The sequence below is a fragment of the Nannospalax galili genome, unplaced genomic scaffold (assembly GCF_000622305.1).
Source record: "Nannospalax galili isolate Female #2095 unplaced genomic scaffold, S.galili_v1.0 scaffold518, whole genome shotgun sequence".
Lineage (NCBI taxonomy): Eukaryota > Metazoa > Chordata > Mammalia > Rodentia > Spalacidae > Nannospalax > Nannospalax galili.
Genome location: NW_008342851.1, coordinates 1,049,687 through 1,067,728, shown reverse-complemented (window position 1 = coordinate 1,067,728; position 18,042 = coordinate 1,049,687). Strand labels below are relative to the sequence as shown.

Below are 18,042 nucleotides of genomic sequence, written 5' to 3'. Positions count from 1 at the left end.
ACCATGGTTGGCTTCACTTGGAAGCATGGAGGAAGTGATTCCTCTGTGTTGACCCTCCTCTTTGCAAACTGGGCAGTGGTTCAAGTCCATCTGGTGGAGTTTCCTCAGCCTCCTTGATCAAGAGGACAGGTGACCCACCACAATTACAGAACATTTTGAGAGATGCTCATAGTCCCCTAGAACTAGTTGACCTAGGAGGGCAAGGAGCAAAAACTGTCCTTTATGTCCCTCTGACCAAATTAGTATAGGCTTCAAAGTATGCATTTTTAAAAAAGATCTTTTAAGAACGATTAAACATTTTTCTTAAAGTCTTGCCTAAGATTTAACCGCCAAAAAATAATTGTACAGCATCCAAACTGTATAAGGCTAAAACTGCTAGACCTGCTAAGATTAAGAAATGGGAACCAGGTACAACTATTAGTTTTTATAAAGCTAAAAACCAAATTTCATACTTCAAGTCATATACCTGCAAGATTTTGAATCATTTTAAAGCTTTTAGTAAACTATTTCAGAAAAAAAGATAAAAATAAGTATTGCCTGTTGCCAAAAACAGTTCAATCAAAATAAACTTCTTAATTAAAATGAAACAGAGAGTGAGTCTTAACCATCAAGATTTCATTTCTCTACCTATCAATTAAGGGTCAGACCAAATAGTCTTCAGACTGCACAACTTACAACAGCAGTCTCATCTATAAAAGGAGAGCAAGAAATGTCCCAACAAGCATTAAAGGGGTACTAGGAGGACTGCAGTGAAAACCTGGCTTTTAGCTCAGTGAAGTGCAGCCTCTTATGCTTCTCTGAGACACGGCCTCAATGCATAGCCCAGGCTGGCCTCAATGCATAGCCCAGGCTGGCCTCAAACTCAAAACCTTCTTGTCTCTGCCTCCCAGAACTGAAATTACTAGCATGCACTGCCATGCATGCAGAGTGCAGTCATTTGTGTGTGTGTGTGTGTGTGTGTGAGTGCCTGCGTGCGTGTGTATGTATGTTGCGTGTATGTGTCATGTGAAAGTGAGGGCCAGAGGTTAACATTGGCTATGTTCCTCTTTGCTTGCCACCTTATTTTTTAACATATTTTTATTGAGTTTTTGTGCATTTCATATAATAGATCTTAATCAAACTTAGACACTCTCCCCGATCTGTGCCCTGTCACCTTATTTTTGAGACAGGGATTCTCAGTGAACCTGGAGCTGACAATTTGGCTAGACTAACTGGCCAGACAGCCCCTGGGATTGTCTATCTCCATTCCTTCAGTGTTAGAATTACAGGTGGAACTTTCTGCACGTAGCTTTATGTGGGTACAGGGATCCAATCTTGCTCTTCATGCACAGCAAACACTTTACTGACTGAGCCAGCTCCCCAGCCCTGGGGGCATTTTTTTTTTTAACGTTGTCTTTCCCTAGGCCTAGGTCAAGCTCACCCTCCCTCCATCCAATGCTGTGCCTCTCTGGGCTGAATGCTCTGACTCTACAACGGGGCAGCATACTTCCATTCTCAGAAATCCCGTCTCCAGAAAGCCAAAACCGTAATTCCAAAAAGAAATGTAATTTAAACTATTTTCCAGACCATTTATGAACTGGCAGGCGACACTGTCATATGTAGACAAAGTAGTGTTCAGGACTTAAAACCAATGAAGTTCCTTCAAAAAATTACCATTTAGAGAAAAAAGCATCAGATGAAACAGAAACCTAATCTTTAGTGACTTAAAGTCAAGTTTAACATGAAAGTTTAAGTGGCGAACCTTTTGTTAAAGTAATGCTTTAACTTATCATTGTTTGGCTATTTTTCAATCTAAAATAAAATTGATGTATGGATGTTTTAGATTTTTAAGAATTTCAATTATTATTGTTATTTTTAGACAGTATCTCCTATAGCCCCAGGAATTTCAATTTTGATGTAAAAATTTCATCTCCAATTTATTTTTTGTCTTCCTATTTAATGCATATTTTTATTTTCAATTGATATATAATAATTATAGAGGTTAATGGGTTACAGTGCTTTTTTTCTTTTCTTCTGTTTTTTCTTTTTCTCTTCTATCCATATTTTTTTGGAACTAGGATTCAAACTAGAGCCCATAAGTACTAGGGAAGTGCTCTAGCACCGAGCCACACCCTAACCCCAGCGTGTGCTTCAATATACATATATGATGTATAATAATCACATCAGAGCACATTCATCACCTCCAACATTTAACATTTGTGTTGAGAACATTCAAGGTACCTCTCTATCCACTATTAAAAATGGAATCAGCCGCTACCAATCATATTTGTCCTACTGTGCTACAGAACAGCAGTGTTATTTCTCCTAGCCAACCTGTGAACTTTTCTTTCTATACCCTCACTTTCCCAGGTTCCAGTATTCTGCTCTCTGTAAGAACAACTCTTTTTTCTCTCTTACAATAAGGAGTTTTTATAGTTATCTCATAGGTAGCATGTAAAATTTGACTTTTTGTACTTGACTTGAAAAAATTTTAAGTTGCTTACTATAACAATGCAACTAGACCTGAGTAAAGATTTTAATAGATACTTCACTAAAGAAGATACATAAATATCCAATAGTCACACAACATTTTATACACTGTCTATTTAAGTGATTCCTAAGGTCCAACTGTTAAAGGGTTGACCCCTGGGATGGAGCTGTTGAGAAGAAGTGACACTTTAAGAGGTGGTAGGGGGTCTAGTGAGAAGTCTTCAGGTCACTGGGGACATGTTCTTCAAGGGGATTGTGGGAGCCAGCTCCTTTATCTTTCTCTCTTTTTTCTTCCAGGCAATAAAGTGAGCAGACACACTCCGCCATGGACTTCGTGCCATCAACGTGCTGCTCTGTCACAGTCTCAAAGCCATGAGGCCTAGTGGTCATGGACTGAAATCTCTAAAGCAGTGAGCCAGACTTTTCACAAGTTGACTGTCTCAGGTTTTTGTTAGAGTAACAGAAAGCTAACATACTAGCCACCAAGGAACTACAACAGAAAACCATAATATGAGTGAACATGAAGATGTCTAAGCTTACTCAGACTGGCCACATCACACGGTGGTAAGGCAGCAGAGCAAGGATTTGGCCACCCACTGTTGGTGGCATGGTAAAGTGGAACTATCTTGGACATCTTGTCAGTTTCTTATAAACATCAATGATACAATAATGTGGACAAATCTTTAAAACAGTATGCTGAGCAAGAGACACCAGACACAGAAGCACAGGCTATACAGTTCCATTAACACAAAACACTTAAGATGAATCCCATCAGCAGAGACAGACACCAGATCTACAATTGCTTTGGGCCAAGGATAGATGTGTGTGTGTGTGTGTGTGTGTGTGTGTGTCTGTGTCTGTGTGTCTGTGTCTGTGTGTATGTGTGTGTGTATGCACACATGTACTTAGGATGGCCACAGAGAATATTCTATAATTTGGTCATGCTTGCAATTACACCAGTGTATAAATTTGCCCAAATGCATACATATGTACATGTAAAGTGGGGCTAGGTCACCATATACAAATTATATTTCATCAAACTTTACTATTCAAATCCTTGATTTAACTGCTTTATGGACTGAATGGGATTTTTTTTAAATATATATTTTATTGAATTTTTGTGAAATTCATATAATATATCCTAATCATATTTAGATCCCCTCCCCTATCTGTACTCCCTCATAGCCCCACCACCAGATTTCATGTATTCTGTAATATATGTAAAGGCTTATCAAGTTAAGTTTGTGTCCCCAGATGTCCCTCAGTGTGAGTTCTTCCACTGGAGCCTGGTCAGCCTATCTAGCATTACCCCTTTAAAGAAGACCAACTCTCCCTCACCCAATAGTGATCAGCTGTCAATATTTCCTCAGCTAAGGTTTGGGCCTCCTGACCATTTCTCCAGTTCTGTGCTGGGTTTTTGTCTGGTTTGAGTTGTGCATGCTGACACCATTGCCCTAAGTTCATATGATCAAGTTCCCAGAAGCCTGGACAACTGTTTCCTTGAGGTCATCCACCACCCCTGGCTCTTAAAATCTTTTCACCCTCTCTTCCTTAGTGGTCCCTGAACCCTGAGTGGGTGACTTTTAATATGAAAGTCCTATCCTTGGTCACACACTTTGGTTTTGCAAAGGATCTGCAGGCGGGTTTCCACATGTGGATTTCATCTCCACAACTGATAGGATGTGGTAGAAGCACAGATCTTCTTCTGGTCCAAGAGACTCTGACTCACCAGTGAGGGCTCCTCCCAGGCTCCCTCGCCGTAGCTGCTTCCCATCTTCGCTCAGCTGTTTCTTATACTTCAGTGACTTTCCTGGGCCACAAGCCACATCTGGATTGCTGCATTTCCGAAATGGCATGGGTGGTGGGGACAGTATGTGGTCAAGCTGCGGAGAGAAGGACAGTATGTCATTTAGTGCAGACATCCAGCACAATCCAGAATGAAAGATCAACCCACTCAGGGCCTTTTTGCTTTTCTTTCCTCTCAGCCCTGTTTTCAATTTGGCTAGTTTGGCAAGCTCTGGATTTCACTGTTTTGTCTTCATCTGAAAGACAGTCTTACTTGCTGCAAAACTTCAGTACAAGATTTTTAATGCAGGTCACAACACATTAGTAGGTCATGAAATTAAGTGTAGTAGATTGTGACCACAACTTTTTAACTCAATGGAATAGAAATGATTATGGCCCAATGAGAGCTGGGGAGATGGCTCAGTTGGTAAAGTGCTTACCACGCAACTATGAGGACCCAAGCTTGATCCCCAGAAGCTATATAAAAAAGTCTAGCATGGTGGTACATGCTTGTAATAATAGCACTGGAGAGATGGAGATGGGTGGATCCCTGGGGCTTGCTGGCAAGCCAGTCTAGTCTATTTGGTGAGTTCCAGACAACTGAAAAGACTCTGTCTCAAAAAACAAGGTAAATATCATCTGAGGATTGACACTCAAGGCTGACCTTTGGGCTTCACACACACACACATACACACACGTACATGAAACCACCACACAAGAAAAATTGAAAGAGGGGAAGGTATTGTTTCATGACTGAGCTATAGAGGTCTCTATGTGCATCCTGGACTCCTACATAAAATATGTCATTCTGTGAACACTCAAAATTGAAGAATAGGACTGTATGAAGTAACAGATGACATTCTTAGATGCTCACAGAAGAAAACCCACATACTGCTCATACATATACATACAAGGGTACAAGGGAGGAATTTCTAAGCACTACAGTGCTTAATAGAAATCAATACATCCTCACATTGCTTTATAGCTCCAAAAAGGAAAGCCTGTCACAGAATCGGAGAAACTAAAGTCACTTCAAGAGACAGCTTTCTACAAAGGAATCCCCATGTCAAAACACCTATGTCAAGATCAGCTCCACTTTTATAAGAAAATCTTTCATACCTCAAGAGTGTCATAGCTTCTAAATGTTCACCTTTAAGTGCAAATGCAGGCATGTATATTGACATAGTTATTAAGTGCAAAAATATTTGTGTGCATATATATACATATATGTACAATCTGTATGAAGGGCAAACACATATATTTAAGGAGTCATAGAAATCCAGTTGCTACACAAAAGTATATTGCTCATTCCAGTACTCAGAAGGAAGAGGCAGGTGGATCTCTGTGAGCTCAAAGCCAGCCTGGGCTAGTGAGTTCTAGGCCAGCTGGGACTACAGGGAAAAAGACCGCCCCCCAAAAGCATGTTGCTCAGAGCCAGGCATTTTAAGGAGGATTTCACCAAGGTTTGTTTTGATGAAAAGAGGTGGTTACTTGAGTATAACTGACTCTTTTTTTTAAGGGTATCATAGATGTTTTATAGGAAGAAGAAATTCAAGGACTAAGTTACCCCTTTGTCCATGTGCTGAACATATTCACTACAAAAAGAAACTGGTGCCTACCTGTGGGTATCCCCTCCCTAGATAATTGAGATAGAACCTTTATTGGTTCAGCTGCCTCAAGATGTAAACATTTCCCTGACCTCAACTGTGTTCATTAGCAACAAAGGATTTCAAGCACTTTTTACTAAGTGCCATCTCAAAATCCCTAACACTCAGTTCTTAACTATATTTCATCACTAGTTGGCATTTTAGTGAGTAGGCCTTGAAGAGCTAGCATCAGAGTCAGATCAGGAGGGGAAAGGGACTCCAGAGTGCACTTTAGAAAGAAATAGCCCTTTCAAATGAGGAGCTGCAGTTATCTGAAGGCATCTGCCTAGGATGCTGTTCATTACCTAAGTGTCCACTTAGAAGGGCCTCCAAGGAGGGATTTCTATCTAGCCTTAGACATTCTGCCCCTAAATCTTACAGACAATGAAGTGTTGCCAGGGAAATCTGAACAGTCACTCATCAGCTATTAGAAAAGGCAGAACCCAATCCATAATCCAACTACAGCCAGACCACCAAGACAACATAGAGGCTATTTGTGCCTTCTTCTTTTTGGTCTTTTTGAGACAGGGTCTCCCTGAAGCCACAGCTGTCCTGGATTCACTATGGAGACCAGGCTGGCTTCGAACTTACAGAGATCTGTCTGCCTCTGCCTCCCAAGTGCTGGGATTAAAGGCATGCGCCACCACGCCCGGCAATTTGTGCCTTCTTGTTGGTGCCATGTTAGGTCCTTATCAGGGTGGTTTTTTTTGTGGGGGGGGTATTGTTAAATTTAGTTTTGGCACAGAAGTTTCTCATTACAAAGTGTGCCTCTAGAAGAGTGAAGGGGTGATGCAACGAATAGAGGTATGCTCAGTGCCAAGGCCAAACTGCTCTTCCCTATGCTGCCTTTGCTTTCTCTCCTGTGCACATACACACATGCACATGCATAGCATGCCAGCTGCAGACATGAATCCTCCCTGTTAATTCCTCAGCATGCTTTTTCTAATAACATGGGTGATCTCTAAAATCCACCTATTCTATAATCTATGTATTCTTTTATGATGTCTCCAATCATTTGGATCCAGGGGAAGTAGAACTGTTAGGGAAAAAAATGCAAAATAAGGTTCTACCACGTAGATTTAACATTAGCAGTTTGCTCTTTTCCACCATAAAGAACACTGCAGCCACAAGGTGGCAATGTACCATAGCCATTCACCAAAATATTCCACAATAGCTGCTACTAGTAAATGCACCAAAAAAATGGGTGACTGCCTCTCAAAGCAATCAAGTGAGCTCAGGTCCAATTCTACTTAGTTATTTTCTCCTAATTACTAGTGGCAGCTGCATAAAAGGCGAATATTTATTGTTTAAGGTTCATCAGCTTCTGCTACTTATTTTTCATTGGGTTTGTGAAATTATAATTAATTACTCTGGGGAAGATTGTTATATCACAAATTAACGGAGGGTAGAAAAATAAGTAGAAAAAGGGTCATTCCTCAGCAGGAATTGTGTGATCTCCTTACATATTTTCAACAGTCACAAAAGACATGAAACAAGTGTGGAAGAAAGAGAAGGAAATCAAAGAGAAAAGGCAAAAGAAAAAACGCTCTTTTTCCATCACAAATATGAAGCCACAAACCATACTAGTCTGTAGGCCAGGGATTTTCATCAGAATCATGACCCCAAGAGGGGCAAAGCAAAGCAGTGAACTGTGAGTGCTGGGAATGTCTCAACACAGTAGAAAACCCTGTAACACAAGGCAACGCTCCCAGATCCCATTTCCTTCCTCCTATCAATTCACACTCCCAATAGGGCTCTCTCTAAACAGATCATTTTTCCAAATTTTCCATGTTGTCAGTGGTGTTAGTATTCCTTTACCAATTAGTCAAAGCTTCTCAAAATGGTTCACTGCAGCCTGACAATTCATTTTCCATCTTTTTGTCCTGATTTCAACACTCATGATCCCTTTAGAAGCACTTCATCACACACTGGAGCTGATGGTACATATCAAACGTGTCACTCTGGGCATTGCCCTTTAACTGATTTCAATGTAATCCATACTCTCAAAGTCTTCATTCTACAGGGAGTTTAATTGAAGATAGAGGTTGTCTTGAAGCTTTCACTCTATGCTCAAGGGCATTGAAGCTTGGGTTTGTTCGAGCTGCTTCAAGCACTTACACTGTCCATTCCTCAGCAGACAACAGGCTCCTCGAGACCTCGACCCTATTCTCTTGTCACCTAGCATGTGGCTAGTAACAAACACACTTCACTGAGAGACATTATCTGAGAACAAGTCCTTCTTTTACCCACCAATGACAAATACTAATTTCTGGTGACTGGGCTTGCTCAAAATGTCCTATGTTTGTGTTTTCACAAACTGCTTTAGTTCAAAGAAGAGCCACATAATATTGTGCAAAGGGACATTTGCGCATTATTAAATTCAGAATTCAGACAGAGGCATAGCATGCCACTACATATCAAGGATAGGCAACTGTTCTAGCTAGCAGCCAGTCATGAGAAAGCAGCTTGAGATACAAAGGTGCATAATCAGGAAGTATCTCATGCTGTTTGGGGGCAAAGTTCACAAAATTACTGGTCCTATAAATTAAATGTTAATCATACGCAATTCATTTAATAGTTTCATGAGTATATTTTCTATATTACACACACACACACACACACACACACACACACACACCATTATGTGCTATTTGAGAAAACAACTAGCTGAGAAAAACAAAAGACTCTATCAAGATTACATGCAGTTTCTGTCATCAGTAAAGATGAACACAAGTAAAAGTAAAGCCAAATCGGGCATGAGGCTGCCTCTCATTCTCTGTTCATCTGTCGTTCACAACACTCCCACTGTCTGCAAATAAGGACCATAGATACCTTTTCCTCCTCCCAAGTGGTACCATCTACCTACCTCTACAAAGCATAGTACAACTGTTGACAAACAATGAACTTTGAGCCTTCTTAACTACTTTCTCCAAATTGAGCTCTAGACATTGTCTTGCACAAGTTCTCTGATTCAGTTTCTAAACATCTACAATGACCCCAAGAATGGAACAAAAATGATTTTTCTAACATCAGTGGCTACAATTCCTTTTATCTGACTACTTGGTAAACAAACCCCACAGCTGCTCCTAACTTCTCATCTCATACTCAAACACAAATTCTACTAATTCAGTCTTAAAAATAGATCCTCAGACTCAATCACTTCACCATTTCTCCTCATGCCACCCTGTCCCTACCATGGCAACCTCTCCTCCAACAACCTCCCAAAGGGTCCTTCTGCCCCCTCACTGGTCTCAGGACCAATGCCCTATGAAAGCCTATGCCAGACTCCTCAGTTCCTCAGCTAACATCTTTTCCCAGGTTCTCCTTCACTTAGAGAAACTCAGTCTCAGACATGGCCTTACCAGGTCTTACCACCCAACTGACCCCAGCATCCTCTACTTCTCTCAATCCACCCTGCTCTCTTACAAAACGTCAGTCACCCCAAACATCCTCCTGTGCATCTCTCCTTCCTAGGAGATGCTCTTAGCTCACCTGCCTCCTCTACTTTCCAGGTCTCTATTCAAATGGCACTCAGTTTTGCAGAAGGCTTCTGCAACGACCTATGCAAAATAACACATTCATCCCTTCATTCCGCTCCCTCTTTTTTATTCATAACATCTGCCACCACATGACATAGGAGATCTTTTGCACTTGTTTGTTGCCATTCTTCCTCTGCTAAAATGTGAGTTATAGGAAATTATGCCAGTCTGTTTATCCTCTGTTTCATCCCTATAACAGTGCTTACTACAAAAAAAAAAGGTGCCATATAAATATTTGTAGGAAGAACAATTGATTGTTAACCCCTGGTACTTATCTAAAATAGAACGACAGATTAAAAAAATATATAAAATACATTCCAAAAAGAGATTTTAGTGTTGAAAAAACAGAAACTATATCAAATGCACTCAAGGTGAAATGCTACAATGTGTCTTCAGCACGTTGACAAAACTGAGCGCTTCATGTACAGGAAAGAGCCTTAGGTTATAACAAATGGCATCTTTTAAAAGAGTCTTTTACACATAGCAAACTAGTATGCTAATTTGGAACAGGGCTACCTCTGAAGGTGATTCCTAAATAATGAATTATTCGACCTTTTAACTGTATCCCTACCGGCATATTCACTTATGTCCATCAATCCAACCTCTCTTGGCTCCATTCCTCCTTTCTGTAATTCTTCATTTATTTCCCAAGATGCGGCACATGCATTTTAAAGACCCATCCAGAATGCATGTGCCCTAAGGCCAAAGTTCATGAGTTCAAAGGGATCACCAATGTCATCTGCATACATAATGGGATCTTACTGGTAGTCTTTTTTTTTTTTTATCACTATTAATATAGGCTATAAAGACATTGCTCAGTTATTCTGTTTCTTGATATTAAATATTCTAAGACAACAAAACCAAAGCTACAGAAACCTATGAATTCTAAACCTGAATAGACTATGCTGATAACTCTAATTAAACACTCATTCTCCCTCTTTCACTTCCCCACCACCCAATAAAGAATCAAACTGACAACATGAAATGACTGTGCTGTATTTCAAAAAGGGTTAGATTGTACTTGATTTTAAACCAAATTGTATAATCAATATTTTAAAATTTGATGTTTGGTTTTCTATGGTTAAGGCAGTCATTAATAGATTCAAACTAACTCTACAGTTATCAGGCACTCAGACCACAACTATCAGTTAGTCTCCCCATTAAGGCATTTAACTCTTTCTGCATCATTTCCTTAGCCACAGAACAGTAGTGACAATCTGATCTCCTGAGGTGGCTCTAAGGGTTAAGGCTTCACAGGTATAAAGCACCAACACCTGGTAAATAGCAAGTGCACCATTCACACCTGCTCTAGGTGTTTTCCAACAGACAAAGGCAACTCTCCCATTACCTAGGCAAAATTTTCTTCATGAAAATTAAACTGGTTATACTTTTACCCAGGACTTTGTTTTCTGTTTGTATAGCTAAAGGGAGAACTTGGTTTAAACTGCTGTATAGTTATCTCAAGCCAAATGCCTTCCTTCTGTAGCACAGAATGCTTGATTCATGAGAATCCACACTTTTGTCCTGTGTGTCATCAGCCATGTTATCACATGAAGAAGGAGGCTTAAACCCATTCAGATAGATAAGGACAGAATTCTAAGGCCAAGTCCCAGGCAAGCTATTCCCCTGCCCTTCTTACTGGTGCTTCTCAGGTACCCTTATTCTGCTCTACACTACTCAAGAGTTCATAAAAGAAAAAACACCACAGGGCAGTTAAACATATAAACCCACAGCACTTAGAACAGCATGCACATGAGTTGTGTAAACCCAGGTCAGAGAGGAGCCCAGCACGGATGGTGGAGGTGGGCAGAAAGCCCCAGTCCTAGCTGTGAATTTATTGGCAACTGATGGATGCTTGGAGAGAGAGAGTCAATTTGCATTACTGGTGTGATTGATAGGTTGACCATACTCCAGGGCATGGACCCACACCCAGAAGCACTTGGGAGATACAGATCAGAATTGATAGGCCTTTAAAAAATGAATAAATAAATAGATAATAATGAAGGACATGAAATCTGGGGGACAAGTTGTGGGGAGGGGCTGGAGAGAGAGGAGGGGGTTGAATGTGATCAAAATATATTGTACGAAATTCTGGAGTCAATAAAATTAATTTTAAAAGATAACAAAATAAAATTATGCTGAATTGAAGATTTTAAAAGGAAGAGAAAAAAAAACGCTTCTTTTTGGCACTCTCTGAAGAATATGTTATGCCCCTTCGCCAGCATCCTAATATCTAAGTATCGACTTGGGTCAAACCACCAAGAGAGTGGCAATCCTGATCATTTTGTATTGGGCCCAGTAATTGATTTTTGCTGAAATTCATTCTGGATACACTACCCAGGTCACACACTTCTGCTTAATGATGCTGTAAGACACAGCCCTACAAATCTATCTGTTCAGAATCCATAGTGTTTAAGGAAGGGGCACATACCACTGAGCCCTGGTCAAGACCCACCTCTTTCTATGGATACTTATTAAACAGATGTTTACACTTTGAGGTAGAGTCTCAAGCCCTGGCTGGCCTCAAGCTCAAGATGCACCTGCCTCAGCCTCCCAAGTACTGGGGTTATTACAGGAGTTCACAACAGCACCAAGCTTATTAAGCAGCTTTATGCCAGGCTTAGCTCTGGACCCAGGAGTTGGCATGTAATAAACAATACAAACTCCCTGCTCACCAGGAGCTGCACTGAAGATTGGGAGACAGAGACAATGAAAAGATGCTTCTCAGTTCTCTGCATGAGGAGTGTTCTTGCTGCTGGGCTGCGATTGCACTTTATCCTGCCAAAGCCTTTGACACCTCACTAGCAAATATAATGTGTCTCATCTCTAATCAAGACTTTATATGTCAAGACTTCACTTTATCTTATAAACCATGGATTTTCAGTTTGTATTTTTTTTTGTCTACACACACACCGGACATTAGCAATGTCTGAAGCCAGTTTGGTTGTCCATTATGGGGGGAAGTGTGCTGGTACTGAGTAACTAGAGCCCAGGGATGCAACTAAATCATCTTGCCATGTACAGGACATCCCCCAGCAACAAAGAGTTATTGGGTTGGACCCCAAAGCCAAGAACACCACTGGTGCGGTCTGTGCTCTGTGCTTGTTTACATCTTGTCTGTCTTCACCTATTGTTCACCTTATTAATTTATGTGTTATGATCAAGAACGAGTCAGGGGGCGATGAAGCATATTTGTAATCTCAGTACTCAGGAGATGGAGTCAGGAGAATCAGAAGTTCAATGACAGCCTTGGCTACATAGTGAGTCTGAAGTTACTCAGGGCTACAAGAGACCTGTCTTTAAAAACTTTTGAGAACAGAAGGAGAATAGGAAAAAAAAAAAAAAAAACACACGGACAAAGTCAGTAACAATTGTTCATTTTAACAAGATGTGGTAAGCAAAAAATTTCCTGAGCAGCACTAATTTACTCAAATGATTTGTTTATTCCCATCACTTTCTGAATGAATAGCCATATTTTAAAAATACATTAATAGGATATATTTGACCTGGAAGAGTATTAGATAATAATATCATTTTCTCTTTTTGATATTTGGGGAGGAATTTGAGGTCTGGAACTTGAGATTCACTTGCCCCATCCAAGCGCCAGGATTATAGGTGTGCATCCCATCACACCTATAATGCCTGGCTTCCCTCTTGGATTTTATAATTAGTTCCAAGAATCATAAACTTCAGTTACCAATATAAGATAACTTTCAGAATCATCCTAAAATACATTATTAGGTCAAACTACAATGGCATTTTCCTAAACAGAGCTGAACTACCATGTTCATTGCTTAAGAGAATTGATTTTTTTCCACTCTTCTGAGTAAAATATATAAATTAACACTTTGATAACACTCACTTTCGTCTGTCAGCTCAACTTCAAGAAGGTCGAGTCCTTTACTCATGAATATGTCTACATATCTGCATGTACATCAACCAAGAGCAACAGACTATCGTCACAGCCCAAGAACGATACTATACAACAGGCATTTAATTGCAGCTGACTATGACATATATATTAAGCAGTAAGTTCAATCATTGAAAAATGGGAAAAATAAAGCTAACATTATGTTATGGTTTTAAAAATATGGCATTTATGTGCACAGTTTTCAGAATATGAACTGCTTCTCAAAGTTTGGTTTTAGGAACAACGACACTGGGGGAAACTCAGGGAATATCCAACTTGACTTTGCATATAGATTCCCCTGTTTTCCTGTCACTTTAATATTCGGGATGTTCCCCTGACCTTTATTGAGGGATCTAATCTATGCCTGCAGTTGTTTACTTCTCTGAAGTCATTAAATTTCCCTGATACCTCCCTGTCCCCATAAGCAATATAACTAAAGAGTCTGACCATGGTTAACAAGCAAGAAGAAAATATACGTTCTGCCTTTGGTTTAAAATCAGAATTAAAAAGTCTCACATGGAACCATAAAACCTGACCCCATGGTAAACCCTGAGAAAAATTTTGACCATCTTGATGAAGAACATATATATATATATATATGTATATATATATATATAAAATGCCCACTCCTCTCAGTGCAGACTCAGAGGTAGGTTGTATAGCATTCCCAACTTACCGAGGTAACAGACAAAGATTAACATTTTCAGTGCAGTAAGAGATGCCTCACAGATCCTAACCCAGACCCCCAAATGCCAGAACCCTGTTCATGCTATTGTTCCAAATCATCTTTACGGTAAAACACATAAAGCTGGTAAGTCACATGAACAGAATCGCTGGAAAAGACTGGATTCTGAAATTCTGGTGTCAACTAATCGAAATGGTCAAAGTGAATTCTAATCGGTGGCCTAGAAAGTGGTTTTCTTAGCTCAGCATTAGAGAATTACAGATGAAGCAACTAAAAAATGCACATAACCCAGTTTCCTGGTATTACTGGAAGATTTAGACCCACATAAGTGACAAAGAGAGTAGGTGCATAAATTCAGACTAGAATTTAGGCCACTACAGTTACAACCTACTGTGTACCTCTTGGTCATCCTTACACAATGTTGCTTCCTATAGCCACAATGTAGCTACCCATCATGCTATATAACCAACTTGGATGATTCCCAAAGATTTCTTCTTTTTCTTTTCTTGTCTTTTTTTCTTTCTCTTTCCTTTCTCCTTCCTTCCTCTCCTTCCTTTCTTCTTTCCTTCCTTTCTTCCCTCCCTCCCTCCTTTTCTCTCTCCTCTCTCCTCTCCTTCTTTCCCCCTCCCCCACTGAGACAGGTCTCCCTGTAGCCCCAGCTGGCGTGGAACTGTCTTTGTAGACCAGGCTGGCCTTGATCACACAGAGATTGGCCTGCCTCTGCCTCCTGAGTGCTAGGATTAAAGGCCTACACTACCATGTTTGCTCCCAATGGTTTTCTATTTGTACATGTTCTATCAATCCAGAGTTGTCCTTAAAAAAGTTATCCAAATGCTTATCATGGATTGTACAATGGCTAGGGACTAAAAATAGAAAACAGAAAGGATAGTGTCCACAAACAAAACCATTAACACAGAACACCACAGCAGATGTTGAGAGTTAGGTACAGGGACTCTAGAACAATTCAGCACAGTTGTGGTCCAGCTCCTCACTAATTTCTTTTCCTCACTGTGAGGTCAGAACAATGCTGGCACATCTTAATGCCTCGACTGACATTTGCTCAATTAGATTACGGTCTTCTCAGTCATCTGGAAGGGGCATGGAATAATATCTAAATGCACACTAATTTTAATTTTGTCCTGGAGAACTTTTAAAACCCATCTACCATGTTTTAAGGGGTAAGAGTGACCGAGATGAGTCCCTGCCACCCTCAGCACCATATCTCACCACAGAGGTTTTAGGTGCTAAGCATCTCTCTTTCCTTAGTCAGAACTGTTCCACAAGCATGGCACATCTGTTTCTTCAAGAACCAGGAATATGGGAAGGAGGAAGGCAGTGCTTTGCAGCAAGCTTCCAGGCAAAATGTCATTCCAGACTTTATTAACCACCGAAAAGTGAACACTTTATAATTTCATCTACAAAATAAGGATAATTGTATACTCAGGATTTTTGAGGACTGATATAAAACTCCTAGCATAAAACAGTCAGGCACGTAAATGTTCGTTCTTTTCCACTTTCTGTAACCCTTTCTCTGTCTTGTTCCTTTTGTCAGATCTGGAACTTTTCTTCCATAACATTCACAGCACTAAAACTAAACTTTATACAAGTTTCTGGGGGGAATAATCTTCAAAATAAATTTATAATATGACAACTGTGCTCTTCAACTGGACAAAAATTATAAATTAGTATTCATTTACTGATTTCACATTAAGAAAAAATGGGCTTTTTGAGCAACACATCAGTGAACAGCAGTCACAGACTGAACTCTAATCCAACAGACAAATAAATGTTCTTATTCTCTACACTTTGGCCAATTATGATCTTCTGTGCTAACCACCCTCTGTTGTATGAGGAAGCTTTGCTGGTGAGTTGAGAGATGCATTGGTATTCTATCTCCTGTTCCACTATGTTCCATGAGCCTTAGGTGTAGAGGTTCCATTGTAGATGTGTCAGTTAGGGCTGGGAATATCACAAACATGTATTCTCTGTGTGTGACCAGTTGTAGAGCTATGTAATAGTCTCCATCTGTTGCAAAAAGACAGTATGCACAAAGACCCATGCAAACTCAATCAAACAAAAACCAGCATAGAACGGGTGAAATGGGCAGGAGGTCCCAACTTTAGCCAAGGAACTATTGGCAGCTGCTTACTGCTGGATGAGGGAGAGTTGGTCTTCCTTAAGGGAGTGATGCTAGATAAGCTGAACAAGCTCCAGTGGATGAACTCACACCGAGCAACAGTTAGATATACAAACTTGACTCCATAGGCCTTAACATATATGACAGAATACATAAAATCCAGTGGGCGGGCTATGGGGGGTGCAAATAGGGGAGGGGGTCTAAATATGATTAAGATGTATTGTATGAAATGCACAAAAATTCAATAAAAATATATACTGAAAAAATGTTCTTAAGAATTGTGAATCATATGCCCTCGGGAGCTCAAGGGCCTCACCTGGTTCCAACAGAACTAACCTGGAAAGAAGCAGAGAGACGACCACGAAGAAGACGGCAAGTGGTAAGAGTGAAGTGGCTCCAGGGGCTGAGGGGCACCAGCCCACGAGAGCCACTTTATCATCTCTGGTTCCCGTTAATTGGAAGAAAAGAACCAGAGAATGTGATCAAAACAGAGAAGAGGAGGAAAGCACTGAGGGCTGAGGAGGAGAGAAAGAAGTAATCAAATGCAAGATATTAAAACATATACAGTGTCCTGCATGCTCCCCGCTTATAAGTACCCCAGAGCCCCTCACCTTTAGACTCTTCAATTGTCTGTGATAGAATCCTAAACCAAGCTTTTCTCTTAGCAGAAGCAATACATAGGGGCCAGGCATGTAGTGTATGCCTTTAAACCCAACGCTTGGGAAGCACAGGCAGGTGAATCTATGTGAAATCAAGACCAGATTGGTCTACATAATTGGTTACATAGCGGTTACAGGGACATGCTGCCTCAAAAAGATTTTAAAAACATATAAAAATAATATACGAGTAATATTAATAAATAAGTACTTATGAAATAATTTAATAAATATGCAGGATGGGTTGGTAAGTACTGTCACCTTGACAAAACGTATAATCACCTGGGAGACAGGCCTCTTGGAGTTTCTGTGGGGATTATCCTGATTATTTGAACTGGAAAGACCTACCATGGTGGCATGATCTCACGGCTGAGTCCTAGGCTGAATGAAAAGGAGAGAGGGAGCTAAGTGCACGCATCCCTTCTTGTTCTTTTTAGTGACCATGGATGCAATGTGACCAGCCTCCTTGGGGGTCCTGCCACTGTGACTTCCCCCACAATTATGGACTGTAACAATGAACCCGTATTCCCTGCCATTGCTCCCGTCACAGTATTTTTATCAAAGTAACAAGAAAAGAAACTAAAACAATGAGGAAATGTTTATTATGAAATAAACAATTACAATGTAATTCATAATAATGATTTCTAAAGTTCCAAGGCCTTGAATTAGCGCTAAGGTCTGTCCTACACCTGATTTCCAGCAGACCAGGTTTTCTCCGCCCTACTGTTTCCTGGGGCTCATTCTGTTCAATTACTACTCTCCCTGCCCTGTGTCTCCAAAATTTGAGGTCTGTGGAATGCCTTGTGTCTAGGGTTTTGTACTAACTTCTCTTGCTTCTGAAATGCTTCTGCTGGGGCTCCATCATGATGGCAGACCTCCACACTGCCACCCTGTCCAACACGTGCCAAGTGCCTGGTCTCTGCTGAACCTAACCCTAGGCTTAGGGCTTGTTATGGAAATTTGGTTAATGATATCTAGCTTTCCTGTGTGTAGTTCACAGTATTCCAGGGCTAAACCCAAAGTCACCCTTCAGCCCCTGGACTCCCAGTCCCAAAGTGTCAGGCCAAGTCTAATCTGCTGATTCCACAAGGGAAGATAAACTAGAGAATCAGAGAGAAGGAAAAATGACAGAAAGGAACATAGGAGAGGAAGAGAGGAGAGGAGCAGGAAATGAGGCAAACAGGAAATAAATGAGAAAGGAGAGCAAGTATCAGT

The 18,042-nt window shown here is 40.5% G+C and overlaps 1 protein-coding gene across 3 annotated transcripts in view; it reads right to left on the bottom strand.

The window, feature by feature from the left end:
* Mast4 (microtubule associated serine/threonine kinase family member 4) overlaps positions 1 to 18,042 on the bottom strand; it is a 648,204-nt gene that overhangs the window by 467,701 nt on the left and 162,461 nt on the right. For all 3 annotated transcript variants that reach the window (XM_029566302.1, XM_029566303.1, XM_017799580.1), the window contains exon 2: positions 4,199 to 4,352. In XM_029566302.1, the coding sequence (XP_029422162.1) occupies positions 4,199 to 4,352 (154 nt within the window). The remainder of the gene's footprint in view (positions 1 to 4,198; positions 4,353 to 18,042) is intronic.